At 32.9% G+C, this 23,179-nt stretch overlaps 1 protein-coding gene and 1 pseudogene across 1 annotated transcript; one reads left to right on the top strand and one right to left on the bottom strand.

Annotated features, from left to right (window-relative positions):
• Positions 1-990: 990 nt before the first annotated feature.
• Positions 991-15,168, top strand: LOC145601758 (protein root UVB sensitive 6-like). The gene is made up of 13 exons (XM_081657827.1): positions 991-1,407; positions 2,117-2,215; positions 2,775-2,888; positions 4,081-4,152; positions 4,232-4,342; positions 5,460-5,579; positions 10,044-10,145; positions 10,236-10,308; positions 12,930-13,013; positions 13,098-13,162; positions 13,573-13,674; positions 13,774-13,956; positions 14,437-15,168. The coding sequence occupies exons 1-13, from the start codon at positions 1,057-1,059 to the stop codon at positions 14,494-14,496; spliced, it is 1,536 nt and encodes a 511-aa protein (XP_081513953.1). The 5' UTR covers positions 991-1,056; the 3' UTR covers positions 14,497-15,168.
• Positions 15,169-18,308: 3,140 nt separating this feature from the next.
• On the bottom strand, positions 18,309-19,416 carry LOC145602931 (zinc-finger homeodomain protein 2 pseudogene; annotated as a pseudogene).
• Between the last annotated feature and the right edge of the window lie 3,763 nt (positions 19,417-23,179).

The following is a 23,179-nucleotide window of genomic DNA, read 5'->3' as shown; positions in this document are numbered from 1 at the left end:
TTCAGCTGTTTTTTACTTTCTGATTTTGAGTGTGGTAAATGCTGGTTAGCTAATAGTATCTGAAGTGTGTAAAATGACCCATAATGACATCAACATAATTTGTTTTTGAATTGTTTACTTTATTTTATTTTATTTTTTTGTTATTGATATAGACATATATAGAAATATATGTATTGATGAATTTATGTACCATATTTATATAAATTTTATTATTCATACTTCAATAATAAGAAATTACTTTTGTAAGGAATAAAAGGACATATTTAAGATTAACTCGTTTAATTCTTACTTCGTTTATAAACAAAAGAAATAAAAACTGTCAATTCCTATCATTCACTTCCTTGAGATTTTTTAACTACTTACTTCCCTTAGCATTTTGGGACGATTTATGATGATTCATTTTATCCGACCCCAACTCATTTTTTTTTTTTTTTTTTTGTTGGTGTTCTTGTTGCTGTTGTTTACTTCCCTAAGCATGTATATTCTATCTCCAAAAAAAAAAAGTTTTTTCTTTTCCGTTTCTCGTTTTTTGTAATTCCCCTGATACCAATTCCAATTTCCATCCTCTTAAATTTTTAGACCTCTTGGTTATTCTCATGCATGCAAAAGGAATTTGAGTGTTCATTTTATGATTATGAGTTCTCATAGTATAATTAAAATTAATTAACAGATTTTCATCTTAATTCGTACTTCCTCCGTTTTCTTTTACTTGCAACACTTCCCTAAAAAGGAAATGTCATAATAATTGCAACACATTATAAAAGGAAAGTTACTTTAGGGAAAACTATACTATATCCCTTATTTAAAGCACATGACCCACTAAATTACACTCCTAACAAAAAAAAAAAACACTTGCCCATTCCCTGAACTAAAAAAAGCAAGACGCACAAAAAGAAGTTTCCATAATTTCCAAAAGTGGCCCTAATCTCACGTGTCGTTGAGAATTTGGGTAGGGCCAGCCACCTACACACCCACAAACACTCCTCCCCTTCATTCATAACTCCCACACCCTTAATTTCTCCCTATTTTCTCTCTCCTACCTCGAACTTGTCGTCAATGGCGCCTCTCAACCTTCGACAATCATCATCATCAACTGCGCAAACCCTTTCCTCTTCGTCGCAAGATGCGCGTCTTCTCGTCAGAGAAACCATTCGAATCAGCGCCAGTTTAGCCTCCGCTCCTGCCAATTCTACGATTCCTCCCACTCTTCCTGCTGCTTTGGAGACCAAGAATTTGAGGTTAGGCCTTGTTGAAGATGACTACATTGATTCCAATTTGAGGCTGATTTGTTGCGAAGAGATCGATGGTCGTCGCTGGAAATATGTTGCTGAGAATGATTCCTTTGGAAAACTTAAAAAGGGCTCTATTCGTTCTGTTTCTTTGCAGACTCCTCTTTCTCCCACTGACGTACGATTTCATCTTATTTACAAATTATTATTATTATTATCTTTTTTATTATTGTGAATCTGTGTTTGATAATTGATGACAAAATTGCCGAGTCTGACACTTGAACACGTAACTTACGCGATACCGAGTAATATAGTTAGTTATTTGTTTCTGTTTTGTTAAATTTTGTTACCAATTTACCAGAATGTAATATGATTCCGTAAGAAATGTCTGCTGATTTTGATTTAATATAGATAGTTTCGGGCTCCTAGTTGTTTTCTTCTGATTGATATCATATTTCGTTTCTTGGCAAGAGGAAAGAAATTTATCAATATTTTCGTATATATTTATTTATTCTTGTTTGATTGATGATTGTCAATTTGTTTTTGTTTCCGGAACATCCTTGTTTTATTCTATAACTTCTTATTTGGGAAATTGAATTTGTTCCTGCTTGCAATTTTGTTATTCAAGATTACTCATGAGGCAGTTAGTTTTGGGTTATGACAATTGAATATTTTCGCAAACGGCTTGTGTAACAAAAGCTACAACTTAAGCATCATACTGAGCAGAGAACCGAACTGGAGATTTTGTACTTTGATGGGCAGGGATTTTTTATTCAAGGCTGTATTGGAAGATTTTCTATTGTTGCTTCAAAGAGTTTTGTATTTTGATTGACTACATTTGTTGAATTGATGTATCATTTTGTGAAATTCATTTTTTTTGGTTGCAGGAATTAGTGGCATTTATACGATCCTATGTTGTTCCTGAAGGCTTTCCGGACAGTGTCTCACCTTCATATGTTCCATACATGACATGGAGGGCCCTAAAGGTATTTGAATTTACAAAGTTGAAAGATTTTCTGCGTAGTAGATCGAATTTTGGAGATCTAATTTTCTGTGTTAGAGAGGGTTTTTATTTCTCGATATTGGGGTTTTGCCTGCCATATCAACTCTTATTTCAAACTCTGTTCTAGGACTTTACATATTCTGCGTCCAAAAAGTTTAATTTGCTTCACTGATCTCACATCAACAACATAAGGACCTTAGATATTAAAAAGCTTGACAAGGAAATAGCCGCCTTTTTTTTTTCCTTGTATAAAATATATGTTAAATAAAATGGGTCACTTTTCCTAAAAAAAATAAAGGATCACTTCCTTGTTCATATCTTGCCTTAAGCTCTTTCCGCATACAATGGAAACTTTACAATTAAAAATCCCCACTTTATGATGGTTAATGGACCAGCTCGTAATGATTTTGCCATTTGAGGGTTTGAGGCGTGATCTTGCTATCTCTGTTGGCAAGCTGTACTATTGATCTATTTAATTGTGCCATATGAGATGTATTATTGGAACCATTTGTATGTCACTAATCTTCTAGTATTTTCTGTAGCATTTCTTTGGTGGAGCTATGGGTGTCTTTACAACACAAACACTGTTGACTTCTGTTGGAGTATCTAGAAGCAGAGCTACTCCTGGTGCTGTTGCTATCAATTGGATCCTTAAGGTAATTTAAACAATTAAATTGAGTTTGAAGTGTTGAATACTTTGTGTTATAATTTATACATATGTATTCTTCCCTTTATAGTCTGCTGAATGCTTTATATTTACATGAGTTTGTGCTATTGACTCCTCTGTTAAGAGTAAGTTATTGAGGTTTCTATTTCGTTTCATTGTACTTATAATCTACCAATATGTCTTTTCGTGGGCATAATTCTATTACTGAAGTGCACATTCTCTGCTCAGTATATTTAGGGAGGTCTATATCTTTAACATATAGGAGAAGATCATGGAAGGTATAGATACTGTGTCAAGAATATCCCTGAAGGTCTTATTTTTTAATGCAAACTTTTAGAAATAGGCTGTATCAAAACAAACATTTTTGCTGAATCTAGTATAGGGAAATATTGTATTCTTATGGCTGTTCTGTTTCAAAATCAATAGGTTTGTCATGCATGACTCTTGGTTGGGAGAGATTTGCTTATAAGTGTTAATATGTTGGACTCTATAATCTTTGTAATTCGCAATTAATTACTCTGTTTTTATTATTGAATTTGATTGACAAAGGCCAAGAAATAAGCATATATAATCTGAGAGACAAGTGCCTTTAGTATGAGCACCATCATCATTGTTAGTCTTGTTGATGTGTGGATGAAAAAAAAAGTCTTCTTTTATTTTGGCTATATTTAATTCACTTTATTTTTGCACATCAGACTTGATCTGAATTATTATTTCTGATTTGATATGTTTTGAATTTTTTTTTTGATTGCTTGATTCATCTAAACTTTGACTTTATATGAATGCTAATCCATTAGGAAGAAAATGTATATGATGACGTCTTATTAGATTTGTATTATTGTGCCTTTTCCAAATATGTAATATTCATGATTCTTTTCATAACAAAACTAATATGTTCAGCGGTAAAAAGGTGCCAAAAAAAAAAAAAAAACAAAAAAAAGATAAGGGCATAGATTTTACTTATTTGAAACTGTGATCTAATCTGAAATAAGTAATATGGTATTGAAATAGGGTGAACTAAACAGAGCCAACTACCTATTACTTTGAAGTATACTCGAGATTTTGTAGTTTATTCAAGTTTGTAGTTCCTTATAAATTTGGGCCATTAATCTTGGGGCATTTTTCTATAATTTTTGTAAGAGAATCATAGGGGTCTTTATTGATACAATTGTAATGTGTAGGATGGTGCTGGCCGGGTTGGAAAAATGCTCTTTGCTCGACAAGGAAAGAAATTTGACTATGATTTGAAACAAGTAGGTATCTCTTCCTTTTCTGTCTGTTTTGTGTGTAAATGTGACTAATTGCTTTCATGTGATCAATTAATCCTTTCAGCTTAGATTCTCTGGTGATCTATTGATGGAATTGGGAGCTGGGATAGAGCTGGCAACTGCTGCTATGCCAAATTTGTTTCTGCCTTTGGCTTGTGCTGCCAATGTAGCTAAGGTTAGATTAGATACTCAGGACACACTTGCTACTTTGTTCACTTAAAAAAATAACTTGTGAATTGGCTGAATTGGATTGGTAGTCTATTGCATAAATGTCTGTCTTCACACATATAATTGCACTTTCGTACCTGCAGATTGATTGTTATTACTCCTTAGTGAATCAAATTAAGTACTCCATTCCTAAAAGAGGGTTACATTTGCCCCTTTTGGCGTTTCCCTTTAATGGTTACGTTTCAATTATTTCTTCAATCAATCAATCAAAGCCTTGATCCCATAAGTGGGGTTGGCTAACATGAACCAAATTTGATTATTCAGTGTAGTCATCGACACAAATCTTCCTCCTCCATCTCTTACGGTCCAATGTTTCATTCTCGTACAAATCCATATACCTCATATCCTTCCTAACTCCTTCCAACCAAGTCATTTTTGGTCTCCCTCTCCCTCGTTTAAGCCCTCCATGGTCCCACTCTTCGTTTCAATTATTTCTTAAATTAAAATATATTTTTTATTACACACTTTCTGCATATATACATATTTTTCATGCAACTATCCCCATTTCTCATAATATTTACATATTCCCAATGCAACTTTTCCTATTTACAAAGATATTTACCTACTCCCAATACACATATTTTTATTCTCAAAGTTAATTTAATGCTTGTGTTTCACTATCTTATTTTCCATATTAATCGTGAAAAACCACCAAACTTAACCTTCTTTCGAGAACGGAGGGAGAATTTTTTATCTTAACTTTGCTGGCTAAAGTTGAACCCTTAAATCTTGTGCAGTTTATAACATGTTTGATTTACTGTTTTGGATAGTATTGAAAATTGACCGAGCTACTTTGATTTTTTCCTCTATTTGGTTCTCATAGCTGCAATAATGCAATTTGTGCTGATAGATCAAGGAGGCTAACCAGGCTATATTGTCTACTTTGCACATTGAACCTGTTGGTGTTGTGAAACATAGTGAATGATTATCTAAGCCAATATTTATTTGTTTGGCTACTCTGCATTACTTTTTCTCTTTTTTGTCTTGATGGAGGCAATTGGTATGCCTGTTATTTCTTTTTATGCCATTGGCTAATGTTTTTAATCCGCTTGTCTGCCTGACAGAATGTTGGTGCTGTTACATCAACATCTACTCGTACTCCAATTTACAAAGCATTTGCTAAGGGTGAGAATATTGGAGATGTTACTGCTAAAGGAGAATGTGTTGGCAACATTGCGGATCTGGTATGCTTTGTGCTGTGGCTCATTTTAATGCTTCTTTCTCTTTGTGTATGGGAATATGCTCCAGTTTGTCCTTTTTAGAGATCTGACTACAAATTATATCTTTGTCATCATGCCTGCAGCTTGTTGCTTATGCTATTCTTTGATACCTTTTTATTTTTGCTTTAAGATCTCAATTTGTTTGATAAAATCACAGCAACACTAGCTCATGTTGTCCAAATTGATCTATTATACTCTCCTGTATCAAGCGTTGGATAAACCTTTTTGAATAACTCCATGAGCTTTATCATATCTTACTTAGAGATTATGTTCAACTCAGAGGAATAGCAATATTCTATAAAATTCCATGTAGGTAGAAACCTGATATAGTGTCTCAAATTTACTTAAAAACTAGCAACTGTGAAAAGTCTTGCTGCATGGACCTAAAAGTGGAGCCATGATCAAGCTGTTATTTTATGTGGACAAAATTATTGGATAATTAATGTTCAAGTTATTATGTCAGAGGATCCTGTCATTTTGGAACAAATACAGTACTGCAAAGCTACAATAATAGCTATGACAGTTACATAGCATTACTTTGCTGATGACATATTTTGAGTCTGAGCATAAGAATGCTAAAACTGGAGTTTCCATGCGAGCCATGAAGCTTTCTATTTTTATCTAATAATCATATTTTCATATTTATAAGTCAAAGTATGTTGGGATCTTGAAGAGTTGTCGAGCCTTTCATTGCGGTGTTTGCCGAATTTTTTTAGTCAGCTGTTAATTGTGAAGACAAAGAGAAGGATAAGGGAGAGGGAAATCTGACGCTAGATTGCATGACAAAGTATTCGGCGTTACCCAAAAAAAGTTGTAATGTAGCGTTAGCCATACATAGTAGGGGACTCTGGCTATTTTGGGCAAGTGAAATCCAACCTAATTTATGGAGACTTAGTGTGAATTTGGTTATTGGTGCCCTACATCCATGGATTAGAAACTCGGTCGCATTGCGACATATCACCTATGTTGTAACATAATTTAGAATGCCGAAATGAAATTTCTAGACGTGATCCGAGGTGAATTGCTCAGCAATTCTCCCTAGATTCCATTGGAAAACAAATAGAGAAAAGAGTGAGAGGGAGAGCAAGAGAATGACAATGATATTTGAGTGGAGTAGGTGAAGGTGAGGTTGCGTGAAGGTTGGTATTAGACAATTGTAAGAAAATGATTTGTAAAATGATTTAACTATAAAAAATGCTGAAAAATATCAATTACAAATCAAAGCTTTAATTCCATAAGTTGGGTCGGCTACATGGACCAAAAGTGATTATTTCGTGTAATTGTCAAAAATCTTCCTCCTCCACCCCTTACAATCAAATGCCGCATTCTCATGCAAATCCATATACTTCATATCTTGCTCTCGACGTTTGTGACACAATCCGCAATAACCACGTCATTTTCGTTATCGTGACATTGCAACCGTCTGCGCAATTACAAGTGAAAGCACATTTTCGAACTATGTCTGTATCCTATTGGATGAGGTAGGGTTTTAATTGTGCTAGCCATGGAAGAGTGGGTTTAGTTGAGTTTTGAGTTTGTGTACATATCGTTGCATGTCCACCCATTGACCCATATGATTGTACTTGGCTAATCAAGTAGTGAAGACTACGTACCGAAGAGAACAATTGCTAACACAATTGCAATTGAAACCATATTTACCAACCATTCCTGCATTTTATTGGGTTGTGTGGGGTTATGATTATTTCCATCATGGATGGGTGTTTTGGTGAGTTTAAAGATTGTGTACATATCATTGCATCACTTACATGCCCACCCGTTGATCCATATGAATGTACATGATTGATCAAGTAGTGAAGACTACTTACCATTACCAATCCAATCACACGCCGGGACCCAAAACATAATTTGATCTTAATGGATACACCAACCTAGCATGAACAAATTTTATCTGATTCGACTTGACAAGAACAACATAGTTTGGTATATTGTGGAAATCACAATTCAAAATGTTGTGCACTTTTGGCTTCTTTAAAGTTTAGGATTTAAGTTTCTACCTATCATGGATAGTATGATTTTGGAATTGGTATTTGCCATGGGTGATTAGCAAGGATGGGTGTGAAAATTTAGTAAGTGTATAAAGGAGCCATTTTTCACATCCACCATGCCCTCTAGTTATTCTTTCATAAAAATAATATTGCCCCATATTACTTCTTGGTGTTGCGCTTAAATTATGCTTTGCCCATTGCACATCTCCTTTCTTTCCCACTATTAATCTATTAATAAAAAAAAAAAAAACAAAACCTTAAGGGCGTTCGCAATTTCCACTTGGAGAGGCAGCGCATGTGGGACGCGGATGCCTCCTCTTTTGTGTGAGTGGAATGTGTGATTCACCCTTGGAGTTGTGGCCTTAGTTTTAAAGGGCACACCTGTGCGTTTGTGCCTTTTAGGTGAGGCACACTTATTACTTATATATGTATAAAAGATGTCTAATAAAGAAATATGAGAAAAAGTGAAAGGGCAATGTGATCAATAGCTGGGTTCTTCAATTAAATTTGGGGGATATGAAAATTTTCTATCGTCTAGAATTAAAGTAAACCTGCCCATCACAAAGGTTTATGATGTATCTTTAAATATTATCTTCCACATTGACTATTAACACCTTATAACTAAAGGCACAACATAAGGCACATGCATTGGAAAAAAGCGCATAGGTGCACACGTTTTGTAGCATGTGCCTTGCGCCTTAGGGGCACTTATGATGAAAGTGAAGAAAAAGAAGGGAAGAGCTAGTACGGGTGTTAGTGGTGGTGGTGGTGGTGGTGGAGGTGATGATGATGTAGGAAGGAGAAAAGAGAGAGAAAAGGAAGGGGTTGTTGAACTAGGGTGCCATTTCAGTTTGTTGAAGGTGAGTTACATTGAAAGAAAATTAAGGTTTAAACTTTGATGAGAAAGATAAAGACATAAAGTGGTTGATTAGGGGCATTATAGGAAAATCAATGGTTCATTTAAGTAAGGCGATGAATGACACCACCATAAAATAAGTGTGCTGTAAATATTAAGCATGCAAAAGTTTTACCTTATATTGTGTTTTAAGGCATGGAGAAGGATGTGTTTGGACTATGAAGCCTAGAGTAAGTGAGTTTTGTAATTTTGAAGGCTTATGGATATAAACAACTTGTTTTGATACAAATTTTGGGAATGTTATGGTTGGAAGGGTATGGAGAAGAGGGGAGAGAAATTTTGTAGAAAATAATCTTCTTTTTTGGGAATTTTGGATAAAGGAGAAGATGAGGGAAATGAGAAGGAAACATGTTTAGACTATCAATGACATTACGCTCCTTTGATGTTCATTGCAAGATCTTTTGCTGTCTCCACACAATCACTAACCTCAACTTATATTACTCTCCACCTATAGTAACATCTAAGATCATTAGCCTTTGCTGCCACAACTTACTTTAACCTTATCCTCTAAGATAGTCACCCCTTTGAGGATATGAATATCCTTTTTGAAGTATTTGGATTTGCATGAGGAAGAAGACAAAGATAACCTTGCATTCTGCATCCTTCAAGCAATATGTCTGTGGTAACATGAGCCGGCTGCCTTTATCTCATTGGGGAGGCAATGATTTAGGGTAGACTAATTTCACATACGGAACCTCTTTATTCTATCTCTTCTTTAACTAATATGAAGGATTTGTTCCCTTGTGTCGATCTTTTTTTTTTCTAATTGAAAAATCAATTACTATTTGGCTCACACAAAAGAAAAGAGAAAGAACAATAAAGGGAAATAAAATAAAGAAAAATTATGCATGAACATGAAATAAGATAAAGGAAAAGAAACAAGACAATTGAATTATTATGTTTAATTTGAATGGAAAAATTAATGCTTGTTTTCTTATATTTTGTTTGGTAATATAAATATAAAAACAAAAATACAATTACTTTTCTCCAATTTTATCTACCTCAAATTCAATTACAACCTAGCTGCTCTCTACATTGTCTCCCCCATTGTCTCACCAAAAGTCACTCAACCCACCCATCATCTTTACTTATTTCTCCCTAACTTTCATCTCCATGCAACTTTTACCACCACTTATTGTTTCACTCTTTGTGGTCCATATCCTAATCGATAACCTCTACACAATCCAATTGGAGAATCCTAATCGACAACCTCAGCGCAATCCAATTTTAGCAAGAACATGAAGCTGGTATTCTCTCATAGACTTTTTAACACCAATCATGTGTTTAGTTTACTGCAATTTGTTCTTGAGAACAATGGTTTGGATTGTTCTCTTAATGATCTCTTAGCTTTTGAAATTTTCAGTTAATGAGCATACATAGATTCGGTTGCAATACATTTGTGTTATTTCATTTATGAATGGTGTATGCCACTTTCTTTTTTTTGTTATTGCTATTCCACAAATCTTCTTATTGTTAGCTGATGATGACCAAATGTTTGCTATGCAGTTGGGAACTGGACTGAGCATCATGCTTTCAAAAAGGAACCCATCTTTGGCTACAACATTTGCCTTTCTTTCATGTGGTTATGTTCTGAGTTCTTATCAAGAGGTTTGGTGGCTCTCCTAGCTCAGCTTTGTCCTTCTGTCTCGTAAATGAGAATTTAAATGTGCACACAGTATAATTTTGGCTTTCTAACAGGTGAAGTCTGTTGTACTACACACGCTGAACAGAGCAAGATTTACCGTGGCTGTGGATTCTTTCCTTAAAACTGGTATGAATTAGTCATGCTGTTTTGTTTTGATGATTTGGTTCAAGTATACATTACTCAAAAAACTTGTTTAACCTAATCACTACCAAGTTCGGTCAAACCTTCTAGTAAGGTCTCACTGGCACAAGAGAGAGAAAATACAGCTCCGTAGTTAACTGTTATGACTATGCATTATTGCATTAGAATACATCAGCAATTATCACTATCTGTAATCACAGATCTTTTACTTTTTGCTAAGTATGATTTATAGTGGGAACTTTCTTTTTTCAAAAGCCTTCATGTATTGCAGTCCATATATTATAAGTAGCAGCAGCCAATAGCCAACTGCCAACCACATACCTTTTTGAATTTTTCTACCGCTGCTTCTCCTTTTATCTGCTTCACAACCCCCAGAAAATACATTGCTTTACTTGACAAGCCAGTCCAGCTTTCAGCTCCTGTCAGCTCCTCAGACATGTCTCATCACTCCTGCCACAAACCACACACAACTTGTCCGCAGAGTCCAGTCTTGAACTATCTAGCTTTCATTTGTAGCCTTTGTTGGACAAACATCCAATTAATTATTCTGTACTTTGTTATAGTCATCCTGTTCCATATAGCTCTATAACAGAGTAAAAAGTCAGAAGGCATTTCTATCATTGAATTCTCTCAACTGTCTTAATAGCTCTTTGATAGAACATTATTTTTTTCCAGCTCCATCCACTTTCAGGCTTGGGATGGTACTACCACTCGTCAGAATCCTTATGTAGACGGCATTGAGCCATCAAAATCACATTGAATCTTGCTTGGTGGCAATTGTCTACACATAATTTTCAAGGGCTGCAATATTCCAAGCTTGATTTTTTTGTAATTCTGAGTCCACCTTCCCTTTTTTTTTTTGGTAAGTCCAAACCTCTTACCAGGTAACATACCCAGGCTTTGAACAAAAAAGTAAGCACCTTGCCATAAGAATACAATCATAGAATCAATGTTTTTTATCACATGTTTAGGAAAACAAATGCCTGTGCTTGGTAAACGTGAAGCCTCATGAGCTCTAAGTTTATATGCTGAAATCTTGCAGCGAATTATATCTATAAGACTATAACCCTACACTTTAATCCTACCCATCAGCTTATCCAGCTAGTGACCAAGCACTTAGTCTTGTTTAGTAACAATCTGATATCTAACATTAGCTGTTAGCTTATTGTTTCAGCTGTTTTTTACTTTCTGATTTTGAGTGTGGTAAATGCTGGTTAGCTAATAGTATCTGAAGTGTGTAAAATGACCCATAATGACATCAACATAATTTGTTTTTGAATTGTTTACTTTATTTTATTTTATTTTTTTGTTATTGATATAGACATATATAGAAATATATGTATTGATGAATTTATGTACCATATTTATATAAATTTTATTATTCATACTTCAATAATAAGAAATTACTTTTGTAAGGAATAAAAGGACATATTTAAGATTAACTCGTTTAATTCTTACTTCGTTTATAAACAAAAGAAATAAAAACTGTCAATTCCTATCATTCACTTCCTTGAGATTTTTTAACTACTTACTTCCCTTAGCATTTTGGGACGATTTATGATGATTCATTTTATCCGACCCCAACTCATTTTTTTTTTTTTTTTTTTGTTGGTGTTCTTGTTGCTGTTGTTTACTTCCCTAAGCATGTATATTCTATCTCCAAAAAAAAAAAGTTTTTTCTTTTCCGTTTCTCGTTTTTTGTAATTCCCCTGATACCAATTCCAATTTCCATCCTCTTAAATTTTTAGACCTCTTGGTTATTCTCATGCATGCAAAAGGAATTTGAGTGTTCATTTTATGATTATGAGTTCTCATAGTATAATTAAAATTAATTAACAGATTTTCATCTTAATTCGTACTTCCTCCGTTTTCTTTTACTTGCAACACTTCCCTAAAAAGGAAATGTCATAATAATTGCAACACATTATAAAAGGAAAGTTACTTTAGGGAAAACTATACTATATCCCTTATTTAAAGCACATGACCCACTAAATTACACTCCTAACAATCACTCATCCTATTTTATAGTTTATTATATCATGTAAACCCCACCTTTCTTAATTACCGCGCTAAAGGGTGTGTTGCATCTAAAAGAAAACGGAGGAAGTATATGATAAATTCTCCCCTTTTCTCGATGAATGTATACGATGGTGTAGGTTGAACTTATTGCTATGGAATTTCATTCGATGTAATATTTATGTTTTTTTGGGGCTGTTTAAGAATTTTTTTATAATCTTGAACTATGGAGCCAATGGAGCAAGGTAGATATTTGGATAAACATGTAATTTCCCTCTCAAACCTCCAAACCTCTCGTTTCAAAACTCTGCTAAAATAAGCTTTTTGGTACCAAACAACTCTTGCAAAATGATTCTAACCAAATACTAAAATGAGCTTTTTAACTGGTTAAACCACTAATTTTGGCATTACCGCTACATTTTACCCAAAAACACTTCTAACCAAACAGGTAGTCGTTCTCCTGGAAGCATACTTTTGGGATGTTTTATGTATTGATATATTCGCTAGACTGCAGTTTTTCGATGGTATATCCTTTACATTATCAAGCAATGATACAATATTATTTCTAATCATGTATTATGTTCCTGTAGGGCGTGTTCCTTCTCTAAAAGAAGGAAATTTAAAGGAAAGCGTTTTTTCATTTCCATGGGTACATGATAGCTCCGTTCAACTTGGTATGACGAATCTTCATAATTTATAGTTTTTGTCCCTGTAGTTTTCCAACTTATGGTGGAAACTTAAGCTGTCGAATTTGACAGGTTGTAAATTCAAGGATGCATTCCAAGACCCAGGTTTATATCTTGCACTAGAGCCCCTCTTTGAGGTACATACTACAAGGCTCTTGGTCTTAACACCCTTTTCTGTGTGGATGATTTGTTTAATTATTATTTGAACATATGGGTTCGTTTGGCGTCGATGTGGTTTTCCGTTTTTTGGTTTTTGTTTTCCAAAATCATGTGATATATAATTTATCAAAAATTAGTCAAACTTACTAAAATCATGACAATTTTGAAAACTGACTACAGAAAAGTGGAAACACCCCTATCTTGTTTTCTGTTTTGTTTTGTTGTTTTTTTGTTTTGTTTTGTTTTTGTTTTTGTTTTTGTTTTTGTTTTTTTTTTTTTCCCCCCCGAAAAACAGAAAACTGAAAACAAAAAACGTTGCCAAACAAGCCCTTAGTTTTTGCAACTTCTTTTGGAATCATCACCCACATTCTTAATTACTTTTGCACAGAGGGAGAGATATGTGGTCACTTACAATCCTGTAAAGAACAAAGTATGTGCATTGCTCAAGGATCAAGCAAAGCCTGAAGACATCTTAAAAGCAGCATTCCATGTAAGTGACTCTGAGGGGGTTTTTTTTTTTTTTATTGTTGCATTACTTCGTTCCTCTAGGTATACTCGAAAATAATCTTCTGGAGTTTCAACTTTGCAGGGTTATGTACTTAATTATTCTATTCGATCATCATTAAAAAAGCAGAGTGCTTCTGGGAAGAATTGTGGGCATGATTACTTAGGCACTATAGCCATGCCTGGAAATATTGAGTCCCTTGTGGCTGAATCCTGCAAGATGGTTTCATCTACATATGGCCTGTTCAAATATAAAGCTGCTGAACAGGTAATTTGAAGGAAACTTTGTCTTAATATATTGTGCTATCTGTTTCTATTACTTGTATGGGGTCAAGAGCATTTATTACATTTATATGTTGTTGAGCACTTGTATTTTTCTTGTTTTACTTATTGTTTTGACTTCTGTCAAATTTTCTATGCTGCTTCCTACATGCAATTTGTGTTTGGTCTCTCATGTTGCATAGTTTCATTGTGGAATCTTATATGGATCTTTTAGTTCATTTTGGTGTATTGGTGACAAAAATCATACAAGTTCTAGAATTTGTTTGTGTTACCCTGATAATTTTTATTTGTGTGTAAGTTAGCCTTGCTTAGGATACAGATTCCTTATATATTAAATTTTCAAATTGAAGGAAAGTCAGTTTATTTGTGAGTGATGTGTTGTGCAGTGCTTGTTACTTTGTGAGTTGTTAACCCTACCCTATTTTAATTGCTTTGGACATTGATTGGTAGCTTTTATCTATGACAGGGATGGGTAATGTCTGAATCACTTCTTAATCCTGGGCGTGCCCGGTTGTGTCCAGAATAACGTTGAACCACTTGTTTTCATGAGATGGAAACTAATTGAAATCCTGGCTCGGAATAAACCTTGTCATGATAATGGGTGCTTGCATGACAGACCAAGTCCTGATGAGTCATGACCAAGGTTCATAGAGAATCTGTCGGTGCTAACATTGTGATTGATGTTGCAACCTATATATAATGGGTTTTGTCTTTGGGGATATGGTTGTGATCTGTTGGAAGATTGATCATTCTGATCTAGTGGAAGTTTGTAGATTTCCACATTTCAATATTTAGATGTGAGGCTTAAAAGCAGCAATATGGTTACGAAAGCTGTTTTAGAATGTATATGTTTTAAGCTCGTCTTTCTCCCTCATTGTATCTATTGCTTTGTTTGGTCTGCTGTGTTCAAATTTAATACACAAAGATGTTGCTGGAGGGTGGGAGGCCGCACGATTTTGACAGTACTGAAGGTGATGACTTTTAAGGTAGACATTTTGGATTGGCTTTTCCTTTTTAAGGAAGTTCCAACGTGAAGCAATTGTAAAGAACGATCAAGATGGAAATCGGGAATGACGGGAATAAGGAATGTAAGTGATGATTATATTTATACAACCAAATTTTGATTCCTGTACTGATGCTTTCAGTCCAGTCTATTTACTTTGGTAAGGATAATGGAGTTTATTCAATTTGTGGTACAGCCCATTGATTGGTAGACATTGAAAATATTGTGGATTAGTTTGGGCTCTCTTTATAGGTGCAGTTATTCCAAAACCAATGCAAATCTATTAAATCCTCGTTCAGCTAGAAATTAGGCGTATTTTTATTTTTATATGTAGGGAAGGAAAATGAATGGTGTTGAGTATGGTGACCCATATACAGTATATTTTTTTGTTTATAGCTTATCTTTAGGAAATATTGGTAAGATATTTCCAACTTTCACTTTAAATAATCTGAACTTTGGGGTGTATTTGCTTTTATTGGTCCTAGGGGACGGATAGTCTATTAAACAGGTGAGATTTTATTTTTTTTTTTATTTTTTTTTTATTTTTTTTTGGGTTTAATAGACACGAGTAAGCACGTGAATGGGAATAAATGAATTAATTTTTTAAATAAATAATACTTAGAAATTTTTTTATAAAAAGCCCTCACCTCAAGCAGCCCCATCCTCCCCACCCCCACCATCGGAACCGCTCACTGTTACCTAACTAATCCTCATCAACTCATCAAGCAGCCAAGTCTTCCACCTCATGCACCAGCAACAATTGTAACAATCGACACAGTTCAAAAACATCGGTAGCAACCTTCGCCATGCTTGAGACCACTTGAAGCTATGGAAAACCACCGTCCACCCCTCTTCTCTTCCCCAATCATGAAACACCTCTTTAAGTGGGTTTTGGGGGCTGGGGAGTGGGAGGGATGGGGATGGGGATGGAAGGGGAGGGGTGGAAAGAAAGGAGGTGGTTTCAGGGTAGGGTTTGTGGTTTGTGGATTTTGAGGTTGGGGAAAGAGCGTCGGTTGCTTTAGGGGTGGGGGTGAGGGTGGGGAGGGGTGGACTACTGCCTATTTTATTTGGTCATTTCCACCAATATTATTTTTATATGTTACATTTATATTGTGTAATTTAAATCATTATCAAAGCACCTCCAATTTGTAATTATCAAAATGACAATAAAATCAAAAATAAAAGATTGAAACATTACAAAACTAAAGGAGAAAGCCTACAAACATGTGGAAAATAATATTCCTTGATAGTATGTTTTGTATCACTGAATTATCTTTTCAAACATATACATAGTATTAGACAATGTTAAAAATTAGGAGTATATAATCCCTTTGATTATTTATATCATCTAACAACGGTTAGCGTGGGTTATGTGGTTGGTGGCACGACGTGGGCTAGGCGGATGTAGTTGGTGTGGGTAGTTAGGTTGAGAGAGAAATAGATTACAAAGACATGCATGTAAAACGGTGGATGGATGATCAAATTCAATCAAAAACTAGTTTTCATTTTTCAATAAATGTAATTTTTTTTTAAAATAAAATAAAAAGCCTCACAAAAATGAGTTCGCAGGTCGGGTCGAGTTAGACCCACAAATTTACGATTTAATTGGGTTTGGGGACAATTTGTTTTGTTCAAAACCCAAATATACAAATGAGGGTATGAAATTGACAGGCCTAGTTGCAAGCTTATATATATAGATCACATGATTTGTATATATGTTGTTGATTATTATATTATCTCAGTAACAATATCATGATATACTAATAATTTGCTTATAGATATTATATTATCTCAGTAACAATATCATGTTATAAACTTATTATACATGAATACATGATTTACAACCTCTGTCTTAAATTACCTGTAACATTTTGATTTTTTGCACTATTCACACATCTCATTTATTTTGACCATCTTTTTTAGCTATTATATGAAATCCAATGTAATCATGTAAGATGTTGTTGGATTTATTTTAATGTATAGTTTCTTAATGTAAACTCTTTATAGCTTATATAATTATATTATAAAAGATATTAACGGTCAAACATGTGCATTAGGAAACGTGTCCAGAAAAAATATTGCAAGTAAACTGAAATAGAGGGAGCAGTAAATTAAGTGAACGGAATAAAGCTTAACTTTTCACACTCTCATATATCTTCTTTTTTTTTATACTATCTCCGTTATATATTATTTGCAACAATTTTACATAAACTAGAAAGAAAAAATGTCTAATAGTTGCAAATAATATGTAATGGAGGTAGTATAAACAGAATTCAGTTAATTTACTTTTCATGATCAACTCAGTTTTACGGTCCCCAATGATTATTTTATTAAATTACATGTCAATGAGAGTGTGTCGATTATTCCAAACAAAAGGAGTACCCGTATTATTTTTTTGTTAGAAAGAGATAATTATGCTACAAATCTAAAAAGTACATTAAAAATTTTGTGTTTGAGGAAAATTACCAAAATCACATGACAACACTATAGATTCATATTGATGATCGTATACACTTCAGCATTTCTTTGCCCATAGCCCCATAATCATAATCTTGACGTCATCAACTAATCAACATGACAACATTATATAATCAAAAGTCGATAAATCAAACTAACATAAATAATAGTACTACACTATGAGTAATCACTTTTTAAGAGGTAAACTAGTGTGTGACCCCGGACTTTGCCCCGGGTGATACTTTGAATAATTTCATTTTTATATTAGAAGCTTTAAAAGACTTATTAATTTATTTAACATGGATAAATTAGAATACAATGACAATAATAATTTATTTTGGATTTTTTTGGTTTTTATTCAACATTCTAATACATGTATGTATTTATATATAAATTTTGATTAATAAAGCATGAATTAATTCTAGCTTAGATAGTAATGCATTTGGTTTCCATTCAATGAGGTTTGGGGTTCAAATCTCTTTGTATGCATTTTTAATTAACATCATTGGATGATGATGTGGCATGATGCTAAAGGCTGTTGAATGATGACGTGGCACTATACAGGTGTAAGAAAGGAAACAAGTGGCACATACACAATTTTATAAACGCCTTTTAATATATAGAATAGATTAAAATACAAAGAATAGTCAATAAGAATAACGCAAGTAGTTTAATCATTTACAAGGATCATGAAATTCATGTTTCACCATCTAGTTCATCACCAAACTCCAAATTAAAATCCTAGTAATAATTCAAACTACATCACACAAACTTAATATTATTATCTCTTTACATTAAAATACATAATACAACAACAACCAAAAAAAAAAAAAAAAAAATTACACACCAAAAAATATGAAAAAGGATCATATATTATAGGAAAAAGCCTTCATTAAACATGATTGATTAGTATTTAAAAGAATTAATTAAGCAAACTAAAGTATTAGCTTGATTAATTAAATATTAAGAGGAGTTGTTGATATCATTATTGTCAATGATCATGTCATTCTTCTTGGCAAAACTATGCTTGTTGTTATGCATCCAAACCTTCAAAACTCTCCTTTTAATCCCAATTTGTTGACAAAATTGTTGCACAACATTCTCCTCTTGTCTTTGAATTTTCCACCCAACTTTCTCAGCAAATTCCAACATTTTCTCCTTTTGCTCTTGACTAAACCTTGTCCTAAACCTCTTCTTAACCTCTTGATTATGATTATGATTATGATTATCACAAGCAGTCATGTTGTTGACTCCTAATGACCTTGGGACAAATTGCCCTGAAATTGTAGGGTACCCTACACCATTACCCCCCAAAATGACCTTTCTACCCTTATTGTTAAGAAAGTGTGGAGGAGTGGTAGAAGGGTAAAATGGGGAATATGATGAATTATATGTTGGAATCACCATATTCATGTTCATGTTATGTTCACCTTGAAATTCTTTTCTATGGAAGTTTCTATGACAGTTACAAACAGAACAAATGAGAGACTCAATACTACCTTCTTCACCACTACTTGGCATAAACTCTCCACATCCATCTCTTGCATTTCCTCCCATACATGCTGCATGATTCTTTTGGCATTCTTTGTATGTTACCATCATCATCATCTCCTTCTTCTTCATCGCTTTCGCGCTTGAATTATCATCATTGTTGCCATTATTGTTGTCGTCGTTGTTACAATGTGAATGATTCTGTCCAAGGAGACTACGATCATCATCTTCATCTGTAACAACCGCGGTAGTAGCCGTAGTAGTGGTTATAGTACTATTAGTTGTAGTACCATTGGAATTGTTTGATGGAAGGATTATATTATTGTTATGTTGGTTTTGGGTTGATGATGATGATGATGGGTCATGGTTATGATGATGATGATGATGATGGTAGCTATGATGAGCCATGCTACCATGATGATAACCTTGAAATCCAACATAAGCACTATTTATTGGCATTGGGATCTCCACTTCTTCCTCATGACTTAGTTCCATCTTTTTAATACAAGGGTTTTTAACTTAAAAGTAATTCTTAAATTCTTAGGCTTGTCCTTAATTCCTTTTTTTAACAAAAATTGAAAACAAAAAACGGTCCAAGAAGTAATGGAATTTTTTTTTTATGAAACTCCTTTTTTTGTTTTTTTTTTTTTTTTTTTTTTTTTTTTTTGGGTGTTTTAAAGTTCTAATTTATACCATTGCACTTTCTAAAAAAGGAAAAGGAAAGAAATAGTATATGGTGAAATTAAGTGGTTGACAAAATTGCAAGATCTTGTCTTGAATGAAGTATCCAAAAAGGGTAGCTAGCTATCTTAGCTCTCAATTTCACCACTATATTTCATGTAACCTATCACATTAAAAAATAGAGGAAAAACTCCATTTTATTTTGCCGTTACAAATAGAAAAACAAAATAAAATTAATAAATTATTTCAGTAACATATAGAAGTAAAAATTTTCTTTAATGCTAAACTTTAGAGAGGATATAGATATTATATTGTACTTGAAAGAAAATGTTTTATGTTGGGGAGTAAAAAATAAAATGTGGGCATGCAAAAATGAAATGAATATAATAAGCAATAGTTTGAGATAAGTTAACTTACATTTTATGTTTAAACTAGTTCCTAAGAGAATGAAACAAAGAGAGATTTTTAAAGAGCGTTTTAGAGGAGAAGAAAAGAGTTTTGTAGTGAAGCTCAAAAACAGTTGCTAAGATTAATAGTGTTGAATGAAGTGAAAGGCCTAAAATGGAGATAGGTGAGATGAGGGATTAGCTTTTTATTTTTGTTGTTTTATTATTGTCTTTAATTTATACCTAAGTTTTCTTAGAAAAAGATGAGAATAGTGATCATCTATATGGAGGGTGAATAATAAATAAAATAAAAATAAATAAATTGTGTTTGCTTTGCTTTGCTTGCAAAATCAGACATTAAGTTTACGCCATTTATTTCATCAGGATTGTGTCAGTGAATGGTGGAGAGGACAATAATTTTATTTTTATTTTCAATTAATAGAAAATAGTTTAGGGATGAGATTTATGCTTAAAGGTTATTTTTTTTACCCGTAACTAATCATTGAATTTAAATTTTTACATTAGGGCCTGTTCCAATTTACTGAAAACGACTGAATTGAGCCGAACTGAACTTAACTTATTGAGGCTGAATTGAACTGAAATGAATTATTTGTGAGATAAGGAAATTAGGAACTAAACTTAACTAAACTAGACTAAACTATTTGGAGCTGAATTGAACTAAAATTAAGCAGCACTGAACAAGCCCTAAATGAATACACATAATTTAAAAACAATATGCTACTTTGGTTAGTGCATAAGCTGAGGTTACTAGACTTAGCAATCTTGAAATCGGGTTAAGGCTTGTTTATTTGACAAAAAAAAAAAAAAAAAAAAAAAAAGGGAGTGACACTTCCTAAATTATTCTTTTTGGGGTTTGATCAAATGTAACAATTAAGTTTATAATAAAGAATTAAAGACTATCATATGTATCATTAATCATGATGAAAATTTAAATTATCAACCAAAATTGGGATAAATAAGTAGATATTGATATATACTCCCTGTATATTTTTTTCAACAGTTATTATTTTACATTTGCCAATATATTAGTATTTTAATCACTAATAATATACTTCCTCCTTTTCTTTTTAGTTGACACGTTTCTTTAGTGACGTTTGCCAATGCACAAATCAAAGCGTTAATATCTTTAGTTACCGACAAATAAAAATTATAAAAAGTTGATATTTTGAAAATACAAACCGTGACGAATCTAACACATGACTATATTTTTCATTATGTATAAGTCACAAAATATGGTCAAAGAGGATTGTGTGAATAGTGCTAAAGTCAAAACGTGTCAACTAATAAAAAACGAAGGTAGTATCTAATTACCAGGTATATATATATATATATATATATATATATATATATATATTCAATAGACCTCTAAGAGATAAAGTAAGAATCTTAATTACCATGTGAGCCAACACTTTGTTAATAACATTATTCATATATTTAAACACAACAGGTTAAATGATTATACGTAGAAGTCGATTTGTTTAAGTAACACGCTTTCTACATTTGAAAACTTTATAGTATTTTAATTTTCATCTATAGCCAAAGCTCCCACTATTATATTGTAATATATACTTGTATATTATTGATTAATCTTCCTTTATTAATAGTTATTTATTTTTTCATACACTTTTACCTTTTAATACGAAGTATTAGACTCAATAGTCACTACTAGTTTTTTTTTTTAAAAAAATTCCTATCATCATAATATTTTAATTACCCTATACTATTCTCCAGTAGAACTTAGTGTATTACTATAACAAAATTAGGGGGGGGGGGTGGTTTAGGAGTACTGTATTTTGTATATAGAAAAGGATTCCACGTAAACTAATTTTCTAAAAAGAAACAATTGCAATATACAAAGTATAAAATATATATAAGTGAGATATTGTTAGATTTGTCTCATGGTCTATCAATTATTAATTTTTAATACTACTTTTTAATCCATACTTTAAAATATTAATAGTCAAATGTAATTGTTGAAAATAATGCAAACTCAATACTTAATTAACAAAAGAAAAAATTGAAAGCTAAATGAAGCATAATATCATCATTTAGGTGTTACATGCCATGCGACAAAGAAAATGAAAGGTAAGAAAAGCAACATGCATGAAATTATGGATAATACAACTAACTATATAAAATACTTTATAAAGATGATAGTTCATTTTTAGCTAAGCAAATTAAAGTATAAAGGTGTAGTGGTGGAATTATATATACTTAAAATGTGGTGTGGTTGGATTTATACTTCACACTCCAGAATTACTAACTAGGGAATTAGTTTTAATCAAGTACACTTAAAAGAACGGTAAAAAAAATTAATTTTTATCAGTCTATTTTGTGTGCGGCTGGTTACACCATGTGACCACATATAAAAGAACAAAAATAACCTCTATAGTAAAATAGCCCCGGGTAATCTCTTTAATACTGACTAAGTAACCCTTGTCACACTGATCAAGCAACCCCTATTACACTAAAGAACTCACCCACACGGTGGGCCAACTACATATAAGAATTTGTGATTTTATATTTAATTTTTTTAGTTTTATTTTATTTTATTTATTAAGAATAAATAAATAAAAAAAGGGATAGGATGAGGTCCAAGGGTGTCAGAAAAAATTGATATGAGAAGATGCATGCTTCTGAAGTGTTGGCATTTACTTTAGGTGGTGTAATATCATGAGAGAGATGAGGGGTTACTTAGTAGGAGCATTACTCAATGTGACAATGATGTAATATTATTTGAAAATACAGAGAAATCAGTATGTATTACTACTACTACACTCCTTCACATTGTTTTTTCTCATCAACTCTTTTCACATGAACTTTGCCAGTAGATGATCCCACTTTAAATCAATGCTCTTTTGGTAACATCATGTTGGTATTTTTTTTTGTTTCATCCTTAAGTTTTTCTATTGGTTGTTGTCTGGTTCAAAAGAAACTTTTTGCCCCTTCTTTATAAGATCGATATTTTGATTATCATGTTTTCAATATTTTTTTTAAATTTCTTCTTTTTTTTTTTTTTTTTTCAATTTTTAATATTAACATCACTCTGGTTGTCAAATTAAATTATGAAAATTGACATTGTTATAACGGATGTGAGAATGAACAAGTTAACGAATGCAAAACAAGAATAAATAATACACAGATTTATGTGGTTCACCAACAGTATATTG

The sequence above is a fragment of the Chenopodium album genome, chromosome 21 (genome assembly GCF_948465745.1).
Source record: "Chenopodium album chromosome 21, dcCheAlbu1.1, whole genome shotgun sequence".
Taxonomy (NCBI): domain Eukaryota; kingdom Viridiplantae; phylum Streptophyta; class Magnoliopsida; order Caryophyllales; family Amaranthaceae; genus Chenopodium; species Chenopodium album.
Note: the sequence above shows the minus strand (reverse complement) of the source record. Positions and strands in the feature narration are given on the sequence as shown.

Coding starts and splice junctions, on each gene's coding strand:
- LOC145601758 (XM_081657827.1), top strand. CDS start 1,057: ATGGCGCCTCTCAACCTTCGACAATCATCATCATCAACTGCGCAAACC. Junction 4,153..4,231: donor TTGACTATGATTTGAAACAA/GTAGGTATCTCT, acceptor TAATCCTTTCAG/CTTAGATTCTCTGGTGATCT. Junction 13,163..13,572: donor CACTAGAGCCCCTCTTTGAG/GTACATACTACA, acceptor ACTTTTGCACAG/AGGGAGAGATATGTGGTCAC.